Source organism: Falco peregrinus, chromosome 1 (genome assembly GCF_023634155.1).
Source record: "Falco peregrinus isolate bFalPer1 chromosome 1, bFalPer1.pri, whole genome shotgun sequence".
Taxonomy (NCBI): Eukaryota; Metazoa; Chordata; class Aves; order Falconiformes; family Falconidae; genus Falco; species Falco peregrinus.
In genome coordinates this window covers 128,773,554-128,789,128 of record NC_073721.1, presented here as the reverse complement: position 1 = coordinate 128,789,128, position 15,575 = coordinate 128,773,554, and the positions used below count along the sequence as shown (strand labels likewise).

Below are 15,575 nucleotides of genomic sequence, written 5' to 3'. Positions count from 1 at the left end.
AGACATGTCCCCAGAGCTGCAGCGGTCAATGCCAGCTACAGACCTGGCCCCCAGCCCAGCTTCTGCTTGTCTTATGTTTAGGAGCACGCTGAAACTTAGGATGCCTGGGGCTGAGGCAGGTGTGGTGTGAGAAGGAGAGGCTGACAGCTCCAGACCCTGCTCTTCCATCCATCCACCCACCCACCAACTTATACATCCATCCACTCACCTACCCACCCATCTATCTACCCACCTATCCATCCATCCATCCATCCATCCATCCATCCATCCATCCAACTGTCCACCAATCCATGCATCTATCCACGCATTTTTCCATCCATCCATCCACCCACCCACCCATCTATCCATCCATCTCTCCTTCCATCCATGCCTCCATCCTTCACCATACTGTCCTGGAGCTCTCATCTGAGGGATTGAAGGGTCACCACAGAGAACTGTTATTACTCCCTGTGCTCATCCTGTGGGAAACTGAGGCACAAATGGTGGCATGATCCCCATATGTCATGTCCACTGGGGAGGCATGAATGGGGAGGTGGATGGGTGCTGTAACCCGTGCCATGCCGCTCCGTGCTACAATGCCCTCCCAAGTGTCTAGGTTAGGGACTGGCCCTCAGGAGCACGAGAAGGGATGCGTCATCCATCCTGTTACACGTGCCTCAGCCCCTGACCCATTTCTAGCACAACACGCTGCCTCCAATGATCCTGAAATGCCACCACCATATCTAGGACACTTGAGTTTCTTCCTTTTTGCATGATAAATGAAGGCATCTTGGGAAGAGCTCAGAGTAGCGCAGTGGAGAGCAGCCAAGCCAGAAAACAAGCGTCCTATCCATGTTGGGCACATCCTTGTGGCATTTTAACCTACTTCTGTGCTCCTCAAAGCAAGTTTGCACTCCCTGTGCCTCCCACCTGAGCTCTGCACCCCACGTCCCAGCCATGAGTCAACACCAGCAAGGGCTGACCCATGGTCCTGTGGCCCCACGGCAGCACGGAGAGCCTGGGACATGCAAGAACCTGACACACAGCAGAGAGGGGTGAGCAGCGTGGGTACATATCTGGCCTGCTTGGAGATGCTGAGGCCCAGTGTGCTGCCCCATCAACCACAGGATTCCCTGCTGTGGGGCTCGCGAGAGGCTGACATCCTCTGGGTGTTCAGAGAACAAGCAAAACAGGGGGAAAAAAATGCCTATAAACACAGCTCCCAAAGTCTGGTGCTGTAATTCCCCAAGCTACAAATTGCTAGCGCTTGGAAGAGCATCAGGGTAAGGGTGAGGGCATACTTGGGTGACCAGCCAGCCGCAGGGATGGGAAGGGAGTGAGTCATGGCTCAGCCCCGAAGATGCTGGGAGCATGATGGTGGTTCAAACTCCACTGCAGCAGGAAGGGAGATGTGGAAGCACCGCCCTGTGGAGGTCTACGCTGGGTTTGAAGTGATGCCTCCCTCTTGCTTGACCCCTCTGCAGACCCCTGTAGCTCCCCAAAGTGAGGTGCCCTTGTCCATCTGCTTGGGACAGTTCCCTGAACCATGCCCAGGGGGTTTCGGGGGATGTCAATTGGGCTGGGCCAAAACCGTGCCAGGAAGCATGGGGAGAGCCGCAAAGTAGGTGGTCACAGTGCAAGACTCTTGACAGTGTTGTTTTGCTTGCATAGAAACAAGGCATTTTTGGTGGCCACACATCACCCAAACACCTCGCCCAACCCGGGGGTGTCAGCCACCCACCAACCAGATTGCAGGGTTGAAGGGAAACTGAGGCACGTCTGATGCCAACCACTTTGGCTGAGGTGGTCTCCGGGCACCAGGTGTCAGGCTGCGGGGCTTTGGACGTGGTCCTGGGAGGGTGGAGGCGCCTGGAGCCGGCATCAAGGATCAAACCTGTCATTTTGCTGTCAAGCAGCTTCCTCTCTCTGCCCCTCCAGCCATCACCCGCCCCCGTCCGCTCCACCCCTCCCGCTCCTCGTCCTTGGGAAGAGCACGCCCATCCCCGTGGCCTCGGGGCGGGGATGCGGAGCCGGGCTCCCCCGCCCCGAAGGAGAAGTGACCGGGCTTTTACTCTGCCTGCTAGCAAGCAGGGAGGCGGCGAGACCCCCCAGAGACCCCCGGGGCTCCACACCCCCGGAACCCCCCGGGACGTGCCCTGGCCCCACGGAGGGAAAATAGCCGCAGGGCCGGGCCGCAGCTCTAGGCGGGGCCGCCGGCTGTCGCGACAGAGCCGGGTCGGGGACACCGGGAGGAGCGGGCTGACCCACCCGAGTCCGTGCGGAGCCCGCCCCGGGCCCCCTCGGCAGCGCTCCCGGGCGCAGCCGCCAGTGGGGCGGAGATGGAGGGATGCGGGGGGCGGTGAGGGGGGCGGGCGGCAGGAATCGATCCTCACAAAATCAATGATTTCTTGGGTTTTTCGGGGGGGGGGGGTGGGGGCGCGAGGGGCAGGGCCGGGGGTGTGGCGGGAGAATAGACACCCACGTCGAGGAAAAACTGCGGAGGGGAGTTACCGCGCCTTTCCAAGCGGCTGAAATCTTCAGGAGGAAGACGAGGGAGAATGGTCCTGTCTCGGGGACCCCCACGAGACCCCGTGCTCCCTCCGAGCCACCCCCCCCCCCCGTCCCCACCTCCCCCCCCCCGCCCCGCATCTCCTTCACCCTCCACTCGAATGCTTAAAAGCCTTTTGCATTCAGTCAGCGCCCTGCAGGAGGGACCCACCCGCGACGGGACGGGCTGGGGGGCGGCACACGCCGCGCATCGCCCGCAGAAATACCGCATCTCCCGGGCAGGGGGGGCGGCAGCACTGGGGAGGGGCTATCGGGAGGGCTGGGCTGGGTCCCGAGCCCCGTTTCCCCGTCCACAAGCGCTTCCCAAAGGGCTGCGGCCCCGCCGTGTCCCGGGAGACGGGGGTAGCCGTGTCCCGTGGCTGCCCCGACGGCATCCGAGCCCGTCCGGGTGGGGGGGACCGGGGGAGGCGGCCTGGAGGGAAGGCGGCCAGCGGGGGGGCTGGATTATGGTTGCTGCCAAGTGCGTGTGAGTTGTACTCGTTGCTCTGCGGGGAGGGCGTTTATTATGGGTTATAAATATATATTTTTTTTTATTTATTTGTGGGGGCGTGGGGGGGTGCCGCGCCCGCCCCGGGCAGCAGCCGGCTCTATCCCCGCCGCAGGCTGGCGAGCGGCGGCGGTGGGTGGGTGGTGGGATGGGAAAGGGGTGGTGAGGAGGGAGGGGGCAGCGTGCGGAGGGGGAGGCTGGCAGAAATGCTAATTCCTCCCTTCGCTCTCGCCTCGGCAGCCCAGTGCCCGCACGGTCCCGCTCCGGCTCGCAGCTCAGCCCGGAGGGGTGCGGGGGTCCGGGCGGGGTCCCCCACCTCCGCGCCGCGCCCCTCACCCCTGGGTCCGGGCTGGCGGAGGCTCCTCCGTGCCACAGGGACGGGGGTCGGGAGGAGGATGAGGAGGACCGGTAACGGCGAGGAGAAGCGCTGCGTGCTGCTTAACGCCACTTAGGAGCGGGTAAGGTGCGGGGTCACCCCCGATGTGGAGGGGGGAGGGGGGGCGGTGGGGGGTCAGGGGAGAGAGGAAAATAGGGAAGGAGAGAACTGGGGAGAGACGGGCGAGGGAGGGATAAAAGTGCGGAGAGGAAGAGGGAAAAGGCTGGAAGGAGAAAGAAAGAAAAAAAAAGCGAAAGAAAGAATAGAAAAAGGTAAAATTAAAGCAAAGAAGGAAGAAAACGAGATTTAATTTTTTTATTTGGAGGGGGGAGCGCAACCAAGACAAGAAAAAAAGAGTGAGAAGGGTGGGAAGAGCCGGAGGGGAAAGGGAGGAAAACGGGGGAGAGGAGGGGAAGGGGAAAGAGGGAGCGAGAAGGAGCGAGGGTCGAGGGGGCGGCAGGCGGGGGGAACTGGGCACAGACAATGGGGCGCGGCCCCGCCGGGCCGGGAGGGGACCGCGAGTGGGGCGGGGCCGGGGGGCGGGAGCCCTGAGAGCCCCCTCTGTCCCTTGGCAGGGGGAGATGGCCCCGCTGCTGTCCCTGTGGCTGGTGGCCCTGCTCGGCCTGGCCCGGGCGTGCCCCGAGCCCTGCGCTTGCGTGGACAAGTACGCACACCAGTTCGCCGACTGCGCCTACAAGGATCTCCAGGTGGTGCCCACGGGGCTGCCCTCCAACGTGACCACCCTCAGCCTCTCGGCCAACAAGATCACCTCGCTGCAGCAGCGTTCCTTTGTGGAGGTGACCCAGGTCACCTCCCTCTGGCTGGCACACAATGAGATCCGTTCCATCGAGCCTGGTACCTTTGCCATCCTGGTGCAGCTGAAAAACCTCGACATCAGCCACAACCAGATTGTGGATTTCCCCTGGCAGGACCTCTACAACCTCAGTGCTCTCCAGCTGCTCAAGATGAACAATAACCACATGGCTCTGGTGCCTCAGGGGGCCTTCCACACCCTGAAGGACCTCCGGTCCCTACGCATCAACAACAACAAGTTCACCACCCTTGCAGAGGGTATCTTCGACTCGCTTAGTTCCCTTTCCCACCTGCAGATCTACAACAACCCCTTCGAGTGCTCCTGCAAGCTCCAGTGGTTGAAGAAGTGGATGGACAGCACACTCATCTCCATCCCTGAGAAGGACTCCATCACTTGTGCCCTCCCAGAGCAGCTCCGAGGAGTGCCGGTGGGGAAGATCCCAGACGTGCAGTGCACCTCGCCTACTGTGCAGCTGACCTATTACCCCAACCTGGACACCACAGAGCTCTTTGATGGCTTCACCCTGACACTGCACTGTGCCGTGATGGGCACCCCGCCACCTGAAGTGAGCTGGAAGATCCGCACCTCCAGCCAAACCCTGGAGCTCAATGGGAACCTGAAGGAGAGCGCTGGGAAGGACCTCCCCAAACAGGACCCTGAGCGCTTCTTGGTCTTCAAGAACGGCACATTGATGATTCCCCACCTGAGCAAGCGGGAAGAAGGCACCTACACCTGCCTGGCCACCAATGAAATGGGGAGCAATCAGACTTCGGTCAACGTGGCTGTGGCAGGCACCCAGAAATACCCAATGCAGCCTGGGAGGGATGCACTGGGGGGCAAAGCACAGCCAGGTGACAAGAAGCCTGGGGCCAAGGGAGCAAAGAACAGTGTGCTCATGCCAGATGAGAGGAGCAAACCCCTCGGTCCCACCCGGCAGAGCCATTCATCCTCAGCAGCAGGGACAGAGTCCACAGGAAATGGACAAGTCCCTTTCCAGCTTCCACCCTTTGAGAAGAAGTGTGGCTCCACACAAACCAGCAAGTACATTTCCAACCACGCCTTTAACCAGAGCGGTGACTTCAAGCAGCACACATTTGACCTGGGGGTGATTGCTTTAGATGTGTCAGAGCGCGACGCCCGAGTGCAGCTCACGCCCACCTACATGCAGCCTGAGAAGGTCCACCTCAGGATGCTCTACCTGTGCCAGGAGAGCAGCCAGGGCCACGCCTTGGTCCAGTGGTCCAAGATCGAGGAAGGGGTGAACTCGTACTGGTTCCAGGGCTTGAGCCCCGGCACCAACTACTCTGTGTGTCTCACCTACCTGGGGGAGGACTGCCAGGTCCAAGTGGTCTTCACCACCAAAAAAGAGATTCCCTCGCTCATCATCATTGTGGTCGTAAGCATCTTCTTGCTGGTGCTGGCCACCTTACCCCTGATGGGGGCCACGTGGTGCCACCTCCTCTCCAAGTACCAGGGTAAGACCTACAAGCTCATCATGAAAGCCCAGAACCCCGACCAGATGGAAAAGCACATGGCCGCTGACTTCGACCCCCGTGCCTCCTACCTGGAGTCCGAGAAGAACTACAATCCCAGCGAGGTGGGGGAAGCGGATGTGGAGGAAGAAGAGGAAGAGGAGGAGGAAGGAGGCAGGTGGAGGAGGAGGAGAGAAACCGAAGGGGCTCCAGAGCTGGAGCAAGAGGAGAGCGTGGCGGCCAGCTCCATGGTGGAGTCGCAATCCAAAGTCAACGGCGAGGAGTTTGAAGTCCGCTCCGAGTACAGCGACAAGCTGCCGCTGGGCGCCGAGGCTGTCACCATCTCCCAGGAGATCAACGGCAACTACCGGCAGCGCCCGCGCTGAGCCTCCCCGCACCCCTCTGCCCCCCTCCCCGCTCCCCACCTCCCCCCGCCACCCCCCACCCCCCCCACCCCCGCCTCCCGGGGCACCGCCGCTGCTTTTCCTTAGAGGAAAGACCGCAACATCCTCAGCGACTGCCCGCCTGACCTTCCTCCTCCTCCTCTTCCTCCTCCCTCAGGTGGCAGGTCCCCGGGGAAGGGACTTCGCCCCGAGGATGCTTGGGGCGGGCGGAATTTATCTCCCAGATTTCGTTTCCGTCTTGGGTACCGGCGGTGCCTGCAACCTGCTCGGCGACAGCACCACAACGACTCCCGGTCCCCCGCCCGCCTCGGCCCTCCGCTCACCCCCTATTTTCTTTCTCCTTAAAGGAAAAAAACGAAAAAAAGAGAAAAAATGGCTAAAAGAAAAAAGCCCGATATTCCAAAACCTCTTTTTTTTTTCCTGGAAACAATTGAGTCCCCGGTGGGTCCCTGCGGCTACTCGGTCCGGTCCCGCCGCTCCCTCGGTCCCCGGTGAGTCCCCTCCGCTCCCCGATCTGGCCCCGCCGAGCCCCGGTGCGAAGCTCGCCGCAGCCCGGTGCGGAACCTCTCGCTCCGCGCCGCGTCCCGGTGGGTCTCTGCCGCGCCTCGGTCCGCGCCCCGCCGCTCCCCGGGGGGTGCCTATCGCGCTCCGGTGCATCCCTATTTTCCCGGTGGGTACCGCGGCCCCCCGGTCCCTGCCGCTCCTCGGCGGTGCTCTCCGTTCCCCGGTGGGTGCCGGGGCTGCCCGGTGCGCCACCCTCCCCGCTGCCCGGGGGCCGCCGGGCTGCCCGGTGCTCTCCCCTCTGCGCTCCCCGGTGCCCTCCCCGGTGCGCCGTTCAGCACCCGGCGGGGTTGGACAGCTCCGCGCCCCCCGCCCGCTCCCCGGGGTGGCGGGGGCGGCCCGACCCCCGCGGTCCCACCCCGACTCCCCCCCGGCCCGGCGGGGCCTCTATGTGTGTTGGGTAGAGTAGCCTTGTAGCCAAGTGTCTGTGCCGTAGACGCGCCCGCGCTGCTGGCGGGCGGGCAGCCGGGGGTCCGGCCCCGAGAGGCGAGGGGTCGCCGCCGCCGCCGCCCCCCGCCTCCGGTTCCCGGGAGCCCCGGGGCCGGCGAGAGCCGCGGGCGCCTTTCTGCGAGCTTCTGTCTGTGAAAGAGTCAATAAAAGGGATTGAAAGTGGAGCCGGGTCTGTGCTTGATGGGGGCGAGGGGGAGGTTGTACTCGGTGCCCCCCCCGGTGCCCCCGGGCTCTGCCCGGTACAGCCTGGCACAGCCGAGGGGACCCCGAGGAGACTGGGGTGCAGAGACACATTGCCGCAGCTACCAGCAAAGCATGCACACAGAGTCTATAAATATACTTTTTTTCCCCTACCCATACACCATGCACCCCGTACTGTATATATGTTATATTTCTGTATTTCTGTATATCCATATTATATGTAATTCACACACATACTATATATGTAGCTACACATGCACACTATATATACACATCTATGCTGTATACACTCCTTTTATATATACGCACACTCTACGTATACACACAAATAATTGTTATATGCACTTTACTATGCACACATATTTCATATGTACTCAGGTCTATACCCATGATATAATTTTTTATAAATTCAGCATATGTATGAAAATACAATAAACCAAATATGTTATGTACTCTGTAGACACATTCTCTGTAAACCAAATATATTGAAAAATACACACAGTGTTTTTCCCCTGGCACATACACACACTCTACACACATAGCAGTACTCATACACTATATACATACATATACAGTAAGAACACATACAATTTATATAAGCTCTGTGCACCTATGTGCACACAATATATATGCTCAATATCTATACAGATACATGCTAAATACCCACACTACCCGTGTATACACACGTTCTTTCTCCATGCATGCATACGCCCAACGCTTGTCTCCTATACACACCCTGTATGTATGTACATATGTACATTCCTGGCTGGCTCTGTGCCATCCCGCAGAGCTGTGTCGGGGGCAGGATGGGGCTGCCTGGGTAGGGTTAGTGTCACCCTGGTCCCCAAGCACTCCCAGCCCCAAGACCAGGGGTGCTAAGAAGGTGCCCGGTGGATTTTCACCCCCTCCCAGCCCGGCCGGGAGCACTCGTATCTCACCCAGCTGATGATTTAAGCTCACATTTACACAGTGAAGATTTAAGGCTGCATTTGATTGCTTTTCTTATCTGTAGCTTCAAAGCCACATGCCTTCCTAGTGTCCCTGCATGAGAGGCGTCGTCCCACTGTCATGTGGGGACGGTCACCCACTCACCAACACCCATGGGTGGCCCCTGAGGCCCCACTGATGCCCCTCGCCCTTCCCAAACGCAGCCTCTGCATCCCAGTAGATCCTCCCCTTAAGCAAGCACTCGCTTCTCCATCCTCCAGAGGAAGTCTTTCTATTTTAAGTCTGGCCTCTGCATCTTTCTCCTATAGCAGGGAGCGTGGGGGAGACAGACAAAGCAGGCTGGCAAGCAAAGAGGCAGTGGGCAGGGGGTGCCCACCCAAATCCCCCAAATCCTGGGAATCTGCAGCTGCTCCACAGCAGCCCAGGTGTTTGCTCTAGCTTTTAAAACCCCGTGCCAAGCAGAGACTTCCCCTTGTAGACAAATCCCCCTCTGTGGATACACTTATAATTGAGTTTCACGCTTAGAAACATATAAGGAATAGAAAAAGAACAATCATCTCTGCCTCTGTTTAATTAGAGAGTAATAGATTTCCCCGCCTAACATATCTATAGGGAATCTCGCTGTGATGAGCTACCTACTGACACTGGATTACGCCAAGATTTGGTCCTTTTCGGGAGGGTGCTAATTAGCACCCGGTGCCCAAAGGCACAAGAAGGGGTCAGGGATGGAGCTTTGTACCCTCCCACCCCCTCCATGTCCAGGGGGGGCTGGAAAGGGTTTCTCCTGGAAAGGGTTAATGCATCCCAGCACGAAGGCTCAGCCCCTCTTGAGGCATTAACCCTTCTGCAGAGCCTGCTGCCAGCCCGGGGTTGTGTGGGACTTGCCACTCGTGATGGTGACAAGCTCACGCCCACGCAGCCCGGGCTGTCACACACTTAGAGTGTCACTTAAACTGTGGGAAGGCGTCTGGCACCCTTTACCCAGGACAGCCTCAGAATAAAGCAGCTTCATCCCTTCCACCCCCAAATTATCTCTTATCCCAAATGAAAAAAACAAGGGAAAAGATCATCACTGTGTCCCCCACGGTATGGTCACCGGCAGCACCACAGCCTGCACCCACTGCAGGAGTTGTGCCTCGGGGGGTCACAGATGGAGTCTGGGGTCCCTGTAGACATGGACAGAGCAGCCCCTTTGATGGTCAAGACGTGCTTCACAGAACGGGGGACTGCTGGACTATCCCCCTCCAGCCAGACATCACCCTGCCCTGCTCCAGGGTGATGGGCACTGCCGACAGCAACCCACGGGGGTCAGGAAGCAGCTCCCGTGCTGGCCCTGTCCGTGACAGCATCACACCCAAGAGGGGCAGTAGCAGCTCCCAGAAGTGCCTTGCAAAGCACATCCTGACCCCCACGGAGAAAATCCACAGTCCACCAGGCATGCCAGCACCTCCCACAGCTGCCACGCTGTGAAGCCGCCTGATGAACACTCAAGATTCAAAATAATCCCTTTCTCCCTTGCGTGGCACTATTTTTAACCCCAGGCCTGTTCCCAGCCTGGCCTCAGCCAATGCGGCATGACAAGTGTGAAGACAAGGAGCTGGGTTGGGATACAGGGAGGTGAACCTCTCCAGGGGAGCTCCAACCCCCACCCTGCCCCACCTTGGCAAGTTCAGGGCCTTTTCCAAGGAGGGTCTGGCTTGCTCTGGGTTGGAGGTCCTTGGCCCTCTGGTTTGGAGGTCCTTGCCCCTCTGCAGAGGGATGGGGGGAAGCCCCAGTTTGCACAGTGGATGAGCATGGGAGGGCAGGGAGCAAGGACCCACTCACCATTGCAGCCCTGGATGTCCACCTCTTCCTGAGTGGTCCTGGATGCCCACCTCTTCCTAGGTGGTCCTGGCGGGCCAGAGGACGGTGCCTGAAGGATGAACGTTCCCTGATGTACTTTTAAAAGCTTTTATCAGCAGTTTATTGCAGGGCAGAGCTGGCTCTGGGTGACCTCCCTGTACCTCGAGGGCTCATCCTCCTTCCTCCTGCCACCCTAATGCAGCCCCTGGGCACCCACCCACCCTCCTTCCCACCCTGCCCCAGCCCCACACAGCCCTGCAGCGGGGGCACCCTGCGGCCCCCAGGCCCCCCAGCCTTTCACCCCCTCTCAGAGGCAACTCACCGCCCAGCAGCCTCCCCACGTCCTGCAGAAGCCACTCACCCTCCGCCCTGTCCGTCCCCCCCCCCCCGCCACGTCCCCTGGAGGGGTGGGCCGGGGCGGGGGGGCGGCGGGTCGGTTCTTCCCCCGCTGCGGGGGCGGAGGGGGGCCGGCCGCGGCGGGGCTCGGGCAGCGGCCCCCGGGGGAGGCGGGCGGGCGGAGGAAGGGCCCCGGCAGCCGTTTTCCGACAGCGGGAGTGGGTCGGTGCCATGGAAAACAAAAGGGCCCGGGGGACGGGGAGGGGAGGAGAAGCCCGACGAGGACCGAGGGAAGCGGCCGAACCGTTTTCCCCCACTCCGGAGAGGCGAGGGCAAGCGGGCTCCAGCCCCCGACGCCGCCGGTGAAGGGGCAGGAGGGGCCGGGGGCGGGCGCGGGGGACCGAGGAGAGCGGGGGGCCGGGGGGGAGCTGGGGCCCGGGGGGAGCGCTGGGGCCGGGGGGAGCGGGGGGTCTAGGGGGAGCTGGGGGCCGGGGGGAGCGCTGGGGCCGGGGGGAGCGGGGGGTCTAGGGGGAGCTGGGGGCCGGGGGGGCGGGCTGACCGGTTATTCACGGCTCTGGTATGCGGCGTGCCGGCCCCGCTCACCCGCCCCCGGCTGCTCCGCCCGCCCGGGCCGTGGGGCAGCGAGAGGCGGCGGGGAGAGGTAACGGCCCCGGGGGGATGCCGGCGGGGGGTGGGATGGGGTGGGGTGGCAGGGAGCTGGGGTGGAGGGGTGCTTCGGGAGCTCGAGCGGCGCGGGACCCCCCAGCTCTGCTTCCCGGGCATCCCGCAGCGCCTCGCCCGGGGGGTTGGGGGTCTGCCCCTGGGAGCCAGGACCGACACCTCGCTTGGCAGCTTGGGCTGGGACAGATACGGGGCACCCCAAAATGACACCAGACAGGGGTTTTAAATGCATCAGCCAAGGAGACACCGCCCCCCCCCCCCCCAACCCCAGCTCCCCCGCCCCGTACTGCGGGGCTCTCACCCCTTCATCACCCCCACAGCCCTCGGGGCTCCTTCCCCATCCCTTGACCCCCAGTCCCGGGGTGGTCGATCCCTGCAGGACAGGACCCTTTGTGTCCCCTTTTGCACATACACACACACACAGAGTTGTTGTGCAGGCCTTGCTCAGCCTCTCCTTTGCCAATAAAATGTCTCCCCCCTCCTGCTCGAAATGATGGGGTTGGGGACTGGAAGGAGCAGCAAAACTTGCCCACAAGGCAAAGACAAAGGGGTCTCGCTGCCAGCTCCTCGCAGAGCCGCAGTTAACCTCTTCCCTGGTGGGACACAGCTTCCAGCCGCCAGGAACCAAGCGTGCACAGTCCCCTTTGCAAGGCAGGCAGAAGGGGAGTAAGGAGTTAGCTCAGAAATATTTCGCTCTGAAGACTTCCAGCAGCCAGGGACCCCACACTGGCTTGCTGAGAAAAAACACTTAAACGGTTTTTTCCATGACATGGAAAAATATGGAGATGGGGGGTTGGTTTGAGGTCTGAAAGCGTGCTGAAAAATCTCGGCAACTTGATCGTTTAGCGCAAGGCTGGTTGTGAAAGAGTTGTGGTTGCTCTGTTTCTCCTCATTTCAGCCACAGCAGTGTGAAGTCTGAACCCCCAGCTCCCACTTTTCATCCAAAAACTTGGGGAACCAGGACCGTGGGGGCGGGAGAGGTGTGGGATCACATCAAAGATCGAAAAGAGGCATTTTCTAGTGGGGGAAGGAAAGGGTCTAGGGGGAAGGTCCCCGCTCGCTAGGTAATCGAAGGCTCTGCTCTTGGAGAGGAAATGCCTTCTTCAGATTAAGGAGTATTTCAAACAGCCTTTTCCAGCTGAAGTGCTGGAGATAATCACATGGGTGCTTTGCTCTGCTGCCGCTTCCTCTTAGTATTTGGCAAGAAGGTGCAGATCCCCATCTCTGCTAGACCCGTTCCCGTTCATTCCCCCCATCTCTGTTCCCAGGAGGAAGGATGAGGCCCCTGCTCTGCTGCCTGGGGCTGGCTGCATTGCTGGGTCCTTGCCTGGCCTGTCCCAGCACCTGCTCCTGCTCCACCAAGAAGAATGGGCGGTTGTTGGCTGAGTGCGCCTACAAGGATCTCCAGGAGGTACCAGAGGGATTGTCCTCCAACGTGACCATCCTCACCTTGTCAGCCAACAGGATCAGCTGGTTGGGGCAGGGCTCCTTTGCTGAGGTTCCTGAAGTGCAGTCACTGTGGTTGGGCTACAACCAGATCGGGGTGGTGGAACCAGGGGCTTTCGCCCTGTTAGTGCACCTGAAGAACCTGGACCTGAGCCACAACAAGATTGCAGATTTCCCCTGGCAGGACCTCCGTAACCTGAGTGCTCTGCAGATCCTGAAGATGAACAACAACCGCCTGTCTGGGCTGCCCCGGGATGCTTTCCACTCCTTGAAGGACCTGCGCTCCCTCTGGCTCAACGACAATGAGTTGACCACCTTGGCTGAGGGCACCTTTGACAACCTTCCCTCCCTGTCCCAGCTTCAGCTCTTCAACAACCCCTTCAACTGCTCCTGCAAGGTCTTCTGGCTGAAGAAGTGGACCGAGAACACTTCCGTCTCCATCACCAAGGGGGGCTCTACCTTATGTGTGGCTCCTGGCAGACTGAAGGGCAGGGCGGTCACAGACATCCCGGACCACCACTGTGTTGCCCCCTCCGTGCAGCTCACCTACCTCTCCAACCTGGACAACACCGTCATGTATGATGGCCTCACCCTGACCCTGCACTGCAGTGTGGCGGGCAGCCCTCCACCAGAGATCAGGTGGAAGATCCAGACCTCCAGCCGCCGCGTTGAGATCAACGGACCCAACGTGGCACGGGATGGAAATGTCAAGCAGAGCCAAGAGCACTTCTTGGTCTTCAAGAATGGCACCATGGCCATCCCCAACTTCAGCAAGGAGGATGAAGGCACCTACACCTGCCTTGCTGTCAACGATGTGGGCACGCGGGATGTCTCTGTCAACGTAGCCTTGGCTGGCTCGGAGAATCCAGCTGAAGACCTGCTCCGAGATGACCCCCAAGCCAGCCACCTTGGGGGTCGGAGCTGCTACAAGGGGGATGAAATGGATCCCTCTGGTGCCGGAGAAAAGCTGGTGATTGTTTACCACATGCCAAGGGAGTCGAAGAGCAGGGCTGGAGGAGCAGCGCCCCAGGTCCATCTGGGGACCCTCCTGCTGGCTTTGAGCATCGTGCTCTGCTGTTAGAGGGGGGAGAAGGAAACGGTGCCTCGGGGATTCCCCCTCTTTCTGTAGCATTTATCTTCACGTAGTGCCACGCCTTTGCTGAGCTTCTGGAAACTGTGGGCGGTCAGCAGTCAAAGGGGGCCAAGACTCAGGCCCAGGGCTGGTGGTTCAGCCCCTCCTTAAATGGGGGCCAGGCTGGGCTCCATTAATTGAGAGCTTCAAACGAGCTCGGGTGATGTAGAGCAGATCCATGCCATGCTGCCACTTGCCAGGCATCCAAATCTGCTGCTTCCTGACATCTCCCTCCTGAGACCAAAGCACAGCTGCAGGGTTAAAGTCTGCCCTCAACAGGGCGATCATCAGCCACGCCCAGAGCCCACCACAAGCCCTCCTCCACCCGCAGCAGCCAGCCGTGACCAGGGAGGGGATCTCTCACAGAGGATCCCATCAGTCCATCAGCACCAAAGATGGCATCCCTACCGTGACCAGCACCCAGGCCCTTGGTTGGCCAGGTGCATCCTTCCTACCACCCACCTCTGGTGAAGCACCAGGAGCAGAAGGACCAGCCTGAGAGAGGGAGAATAGCCTGGGCATGGAGTCCTGGGGTCCCAGGGCGCATGGCTTTGAGGGACAGAGATACGGTGGTGCTTTATAAGCAAGATGAGTACAGTAGGACACATTGGATGGGGCCATGGGCTTGGATCAGGCCATGTTATAGAGCAGGAGAAGTTTTCTCACAGGCTTCATCCCTGCAGAAGCACAAAAGGCTCCTCCTGGCTGGGTGCTGGGAGCATACAGGGTGCCTGCACCCTCCCTGCATGTCACAGGATCAGGCCCTGCCACCCTCGGTACCTCTCCCAGATGTGATGCAGCTGATTCCCACTCGCCTCACCCCTCCTCCTTCTGTTTCACCGCTGAAGCCTGCGGTACAAAATGCTCACCTGGGCTGGACCCACTGAGCTGCCCTGCTCCAGCTCTGACCCCTGAGGGGGGGGATTGAGCTCAAAGACCAAAATAATTTCCCAGCGCTCCTCTCTGATGGGAAACCGAGCAGGGGCTGCATGATGGAGCAGGAGGAAGAAAGATTGGGAAAACCCAGACAGCAGAGAGAGAAGCTGAACTGACCTATAAGCCACAAACACACTCCTTAAGTGCTTTAGTATTCCCACGCGGGACATATATACCATACCCGGCTGCCCTGGGGTGCTGGGGAACCTGTTGCCTTATGGCGGGGGGCTGAGCATCTCCATCTCCCCCCGACCGAGGCACGGGTGTTCCAGCTCTCGTGCCTTCTGCCAGCACTCACCTGCGGGAGCTGGGCAGACCCCTACAGCCACCCTCGCCTTATAACCAAACTGTACAGACAGCAATAAATACCTTTTTTTTTTTTTTTAAACAAGCTGGTGTGTGCTGCTTCTGTTCACCCCCAAATCCCGCAGGCCCAACATCATCTGGGATACCACAACTCATCACCAACCCTCTTTGCTCAGGGGGCACCCCATTTTCCTCTCCAGCTCCCCCAAAGCCCTCCCTGTGCTGTAGCATCCCTCCATGATGGCCTTGGAGGGAGGATGCACTTACAGGATACCCAAAAATCCCTCCCCATTGCTGCCTGCGGAAGGCAGTGACGCCAAAATCAGCTGAAAAGCAGCTACCCTGGAGCCTCAAGTCTCCACACAAGCTCTCCAGCCCCACAGTTCAGTGTCCAGCCAGCTCACAGGGCAAGGAAAGGGGCAGCCGAGTTGCTGCCATACTCCAACACAGTCAGGCTACGGCGCCGAGGTCTCTGTGGGGGTCCCAAGGCAGAAACAGCCTAGAAACAGCCAGCGGCTCCTTGTACGAACAGCCTTTGATGCTAACAAGCAGGCGCATATTTTTCCCATTACAGGCAGAAAGGATGAAAAACATCACGGCCCCAATGAGAGTTTTGGTTTCATTTCATAGGATACA

General features: G+C 60.0%; 2 protein-coding genes across 4 annotated transcripts; both read left to right on the top strand.

The window, feature by feature from the left end:
• The first annotated feature begins 3,253 nt into the window (after positions 1 to 3,253).
• On the top strand, positions 3,254 to 10,259 carry ISLR2 (immunoglobulin superfamily containing leucine rich repeat 2). The gene is made up of 2 exons (XM_055793904.1): positions 3,254 to 3,492; positions 3,986 to 10,259. Exon 2 carries the CDS (start codon positions 3,992 to 3,994, stop codon positions 6,080 to 6,082), a length of 2,091 nt encoding a protein of 696 aa, XP_055649879.1. The 5' UTR covers positions 3,254 to 3,492; positions 3,986 to 3,991; the 3' UTR covers positions 6,083 to 10,259.
• A 293-nt stretch (positions 10,260 to 10,552) lies between these two features.
• On the top strand, positions 10,553 to 15,021 carry ISLR (immunoglobulin superfamily containing leucine rich repeat). Of its 3 annotated transcripts, none has more exons than XM_055793191.1 (2): positions 10,553 to 10,660; positions 12,388 to 15,021. In XM_055793191.1, the coding sequence occupies exon 2, from the start codon at positions 12,396 to 12,398 to the stop codon at positions 13,644 to 13,646; it is 1,251 nt and encodes a 416-aa protein (XP_055649166.1). In that variant the 5' UTR covers positions 10,553 to 10,660; positions 12,388 to 12,395; the 3' UTR covers positions 13,647 to 15,021. The 3 variants fall into 3 exon arrangements, with proteins under 3 accessions (XP_055649166.1, XP_055649173.1, XP_055649158.1); XM_055793198.1 differs by lacking the exon at positions 10,553 to 10,660 and adding an exon at positions 10,667 to 10,800; XM_055793183.1 differs by lacking the exon at positions 10,553 to 10,660 and adding an exon at positions 11,005 to 11,099.
• The last annotated feature ends 554 nt before the right edge of the window (positions 15,022 to 15,575 follow it).

Excerpts from the sequence above, each read along its gene's own strand:
- ISLR2 (XM_055793904.1), top strand. The coding sequence starts at position 3,992 with ATGGCCCCGCTGCTGTCCCTGTGGCTGGTGGCCCTGCTCGGCCTGGCC.
- ISLR (XM_055793183.1), top strand. The coding sequence starts at position 11,018 with ATGCGGCGTGCCGGCCCCGCTCACCCGCCCCCGGCTGCTCCGCCCGCC. Across the intron at positions 11,100-12,387 it reads GCGAGAGGCGGCGGGGAGAG|GAGGAAGGATGAGGCCCCTG; the intron begins GTAACGGCCCCG and ends CTCTGTTCCCAG.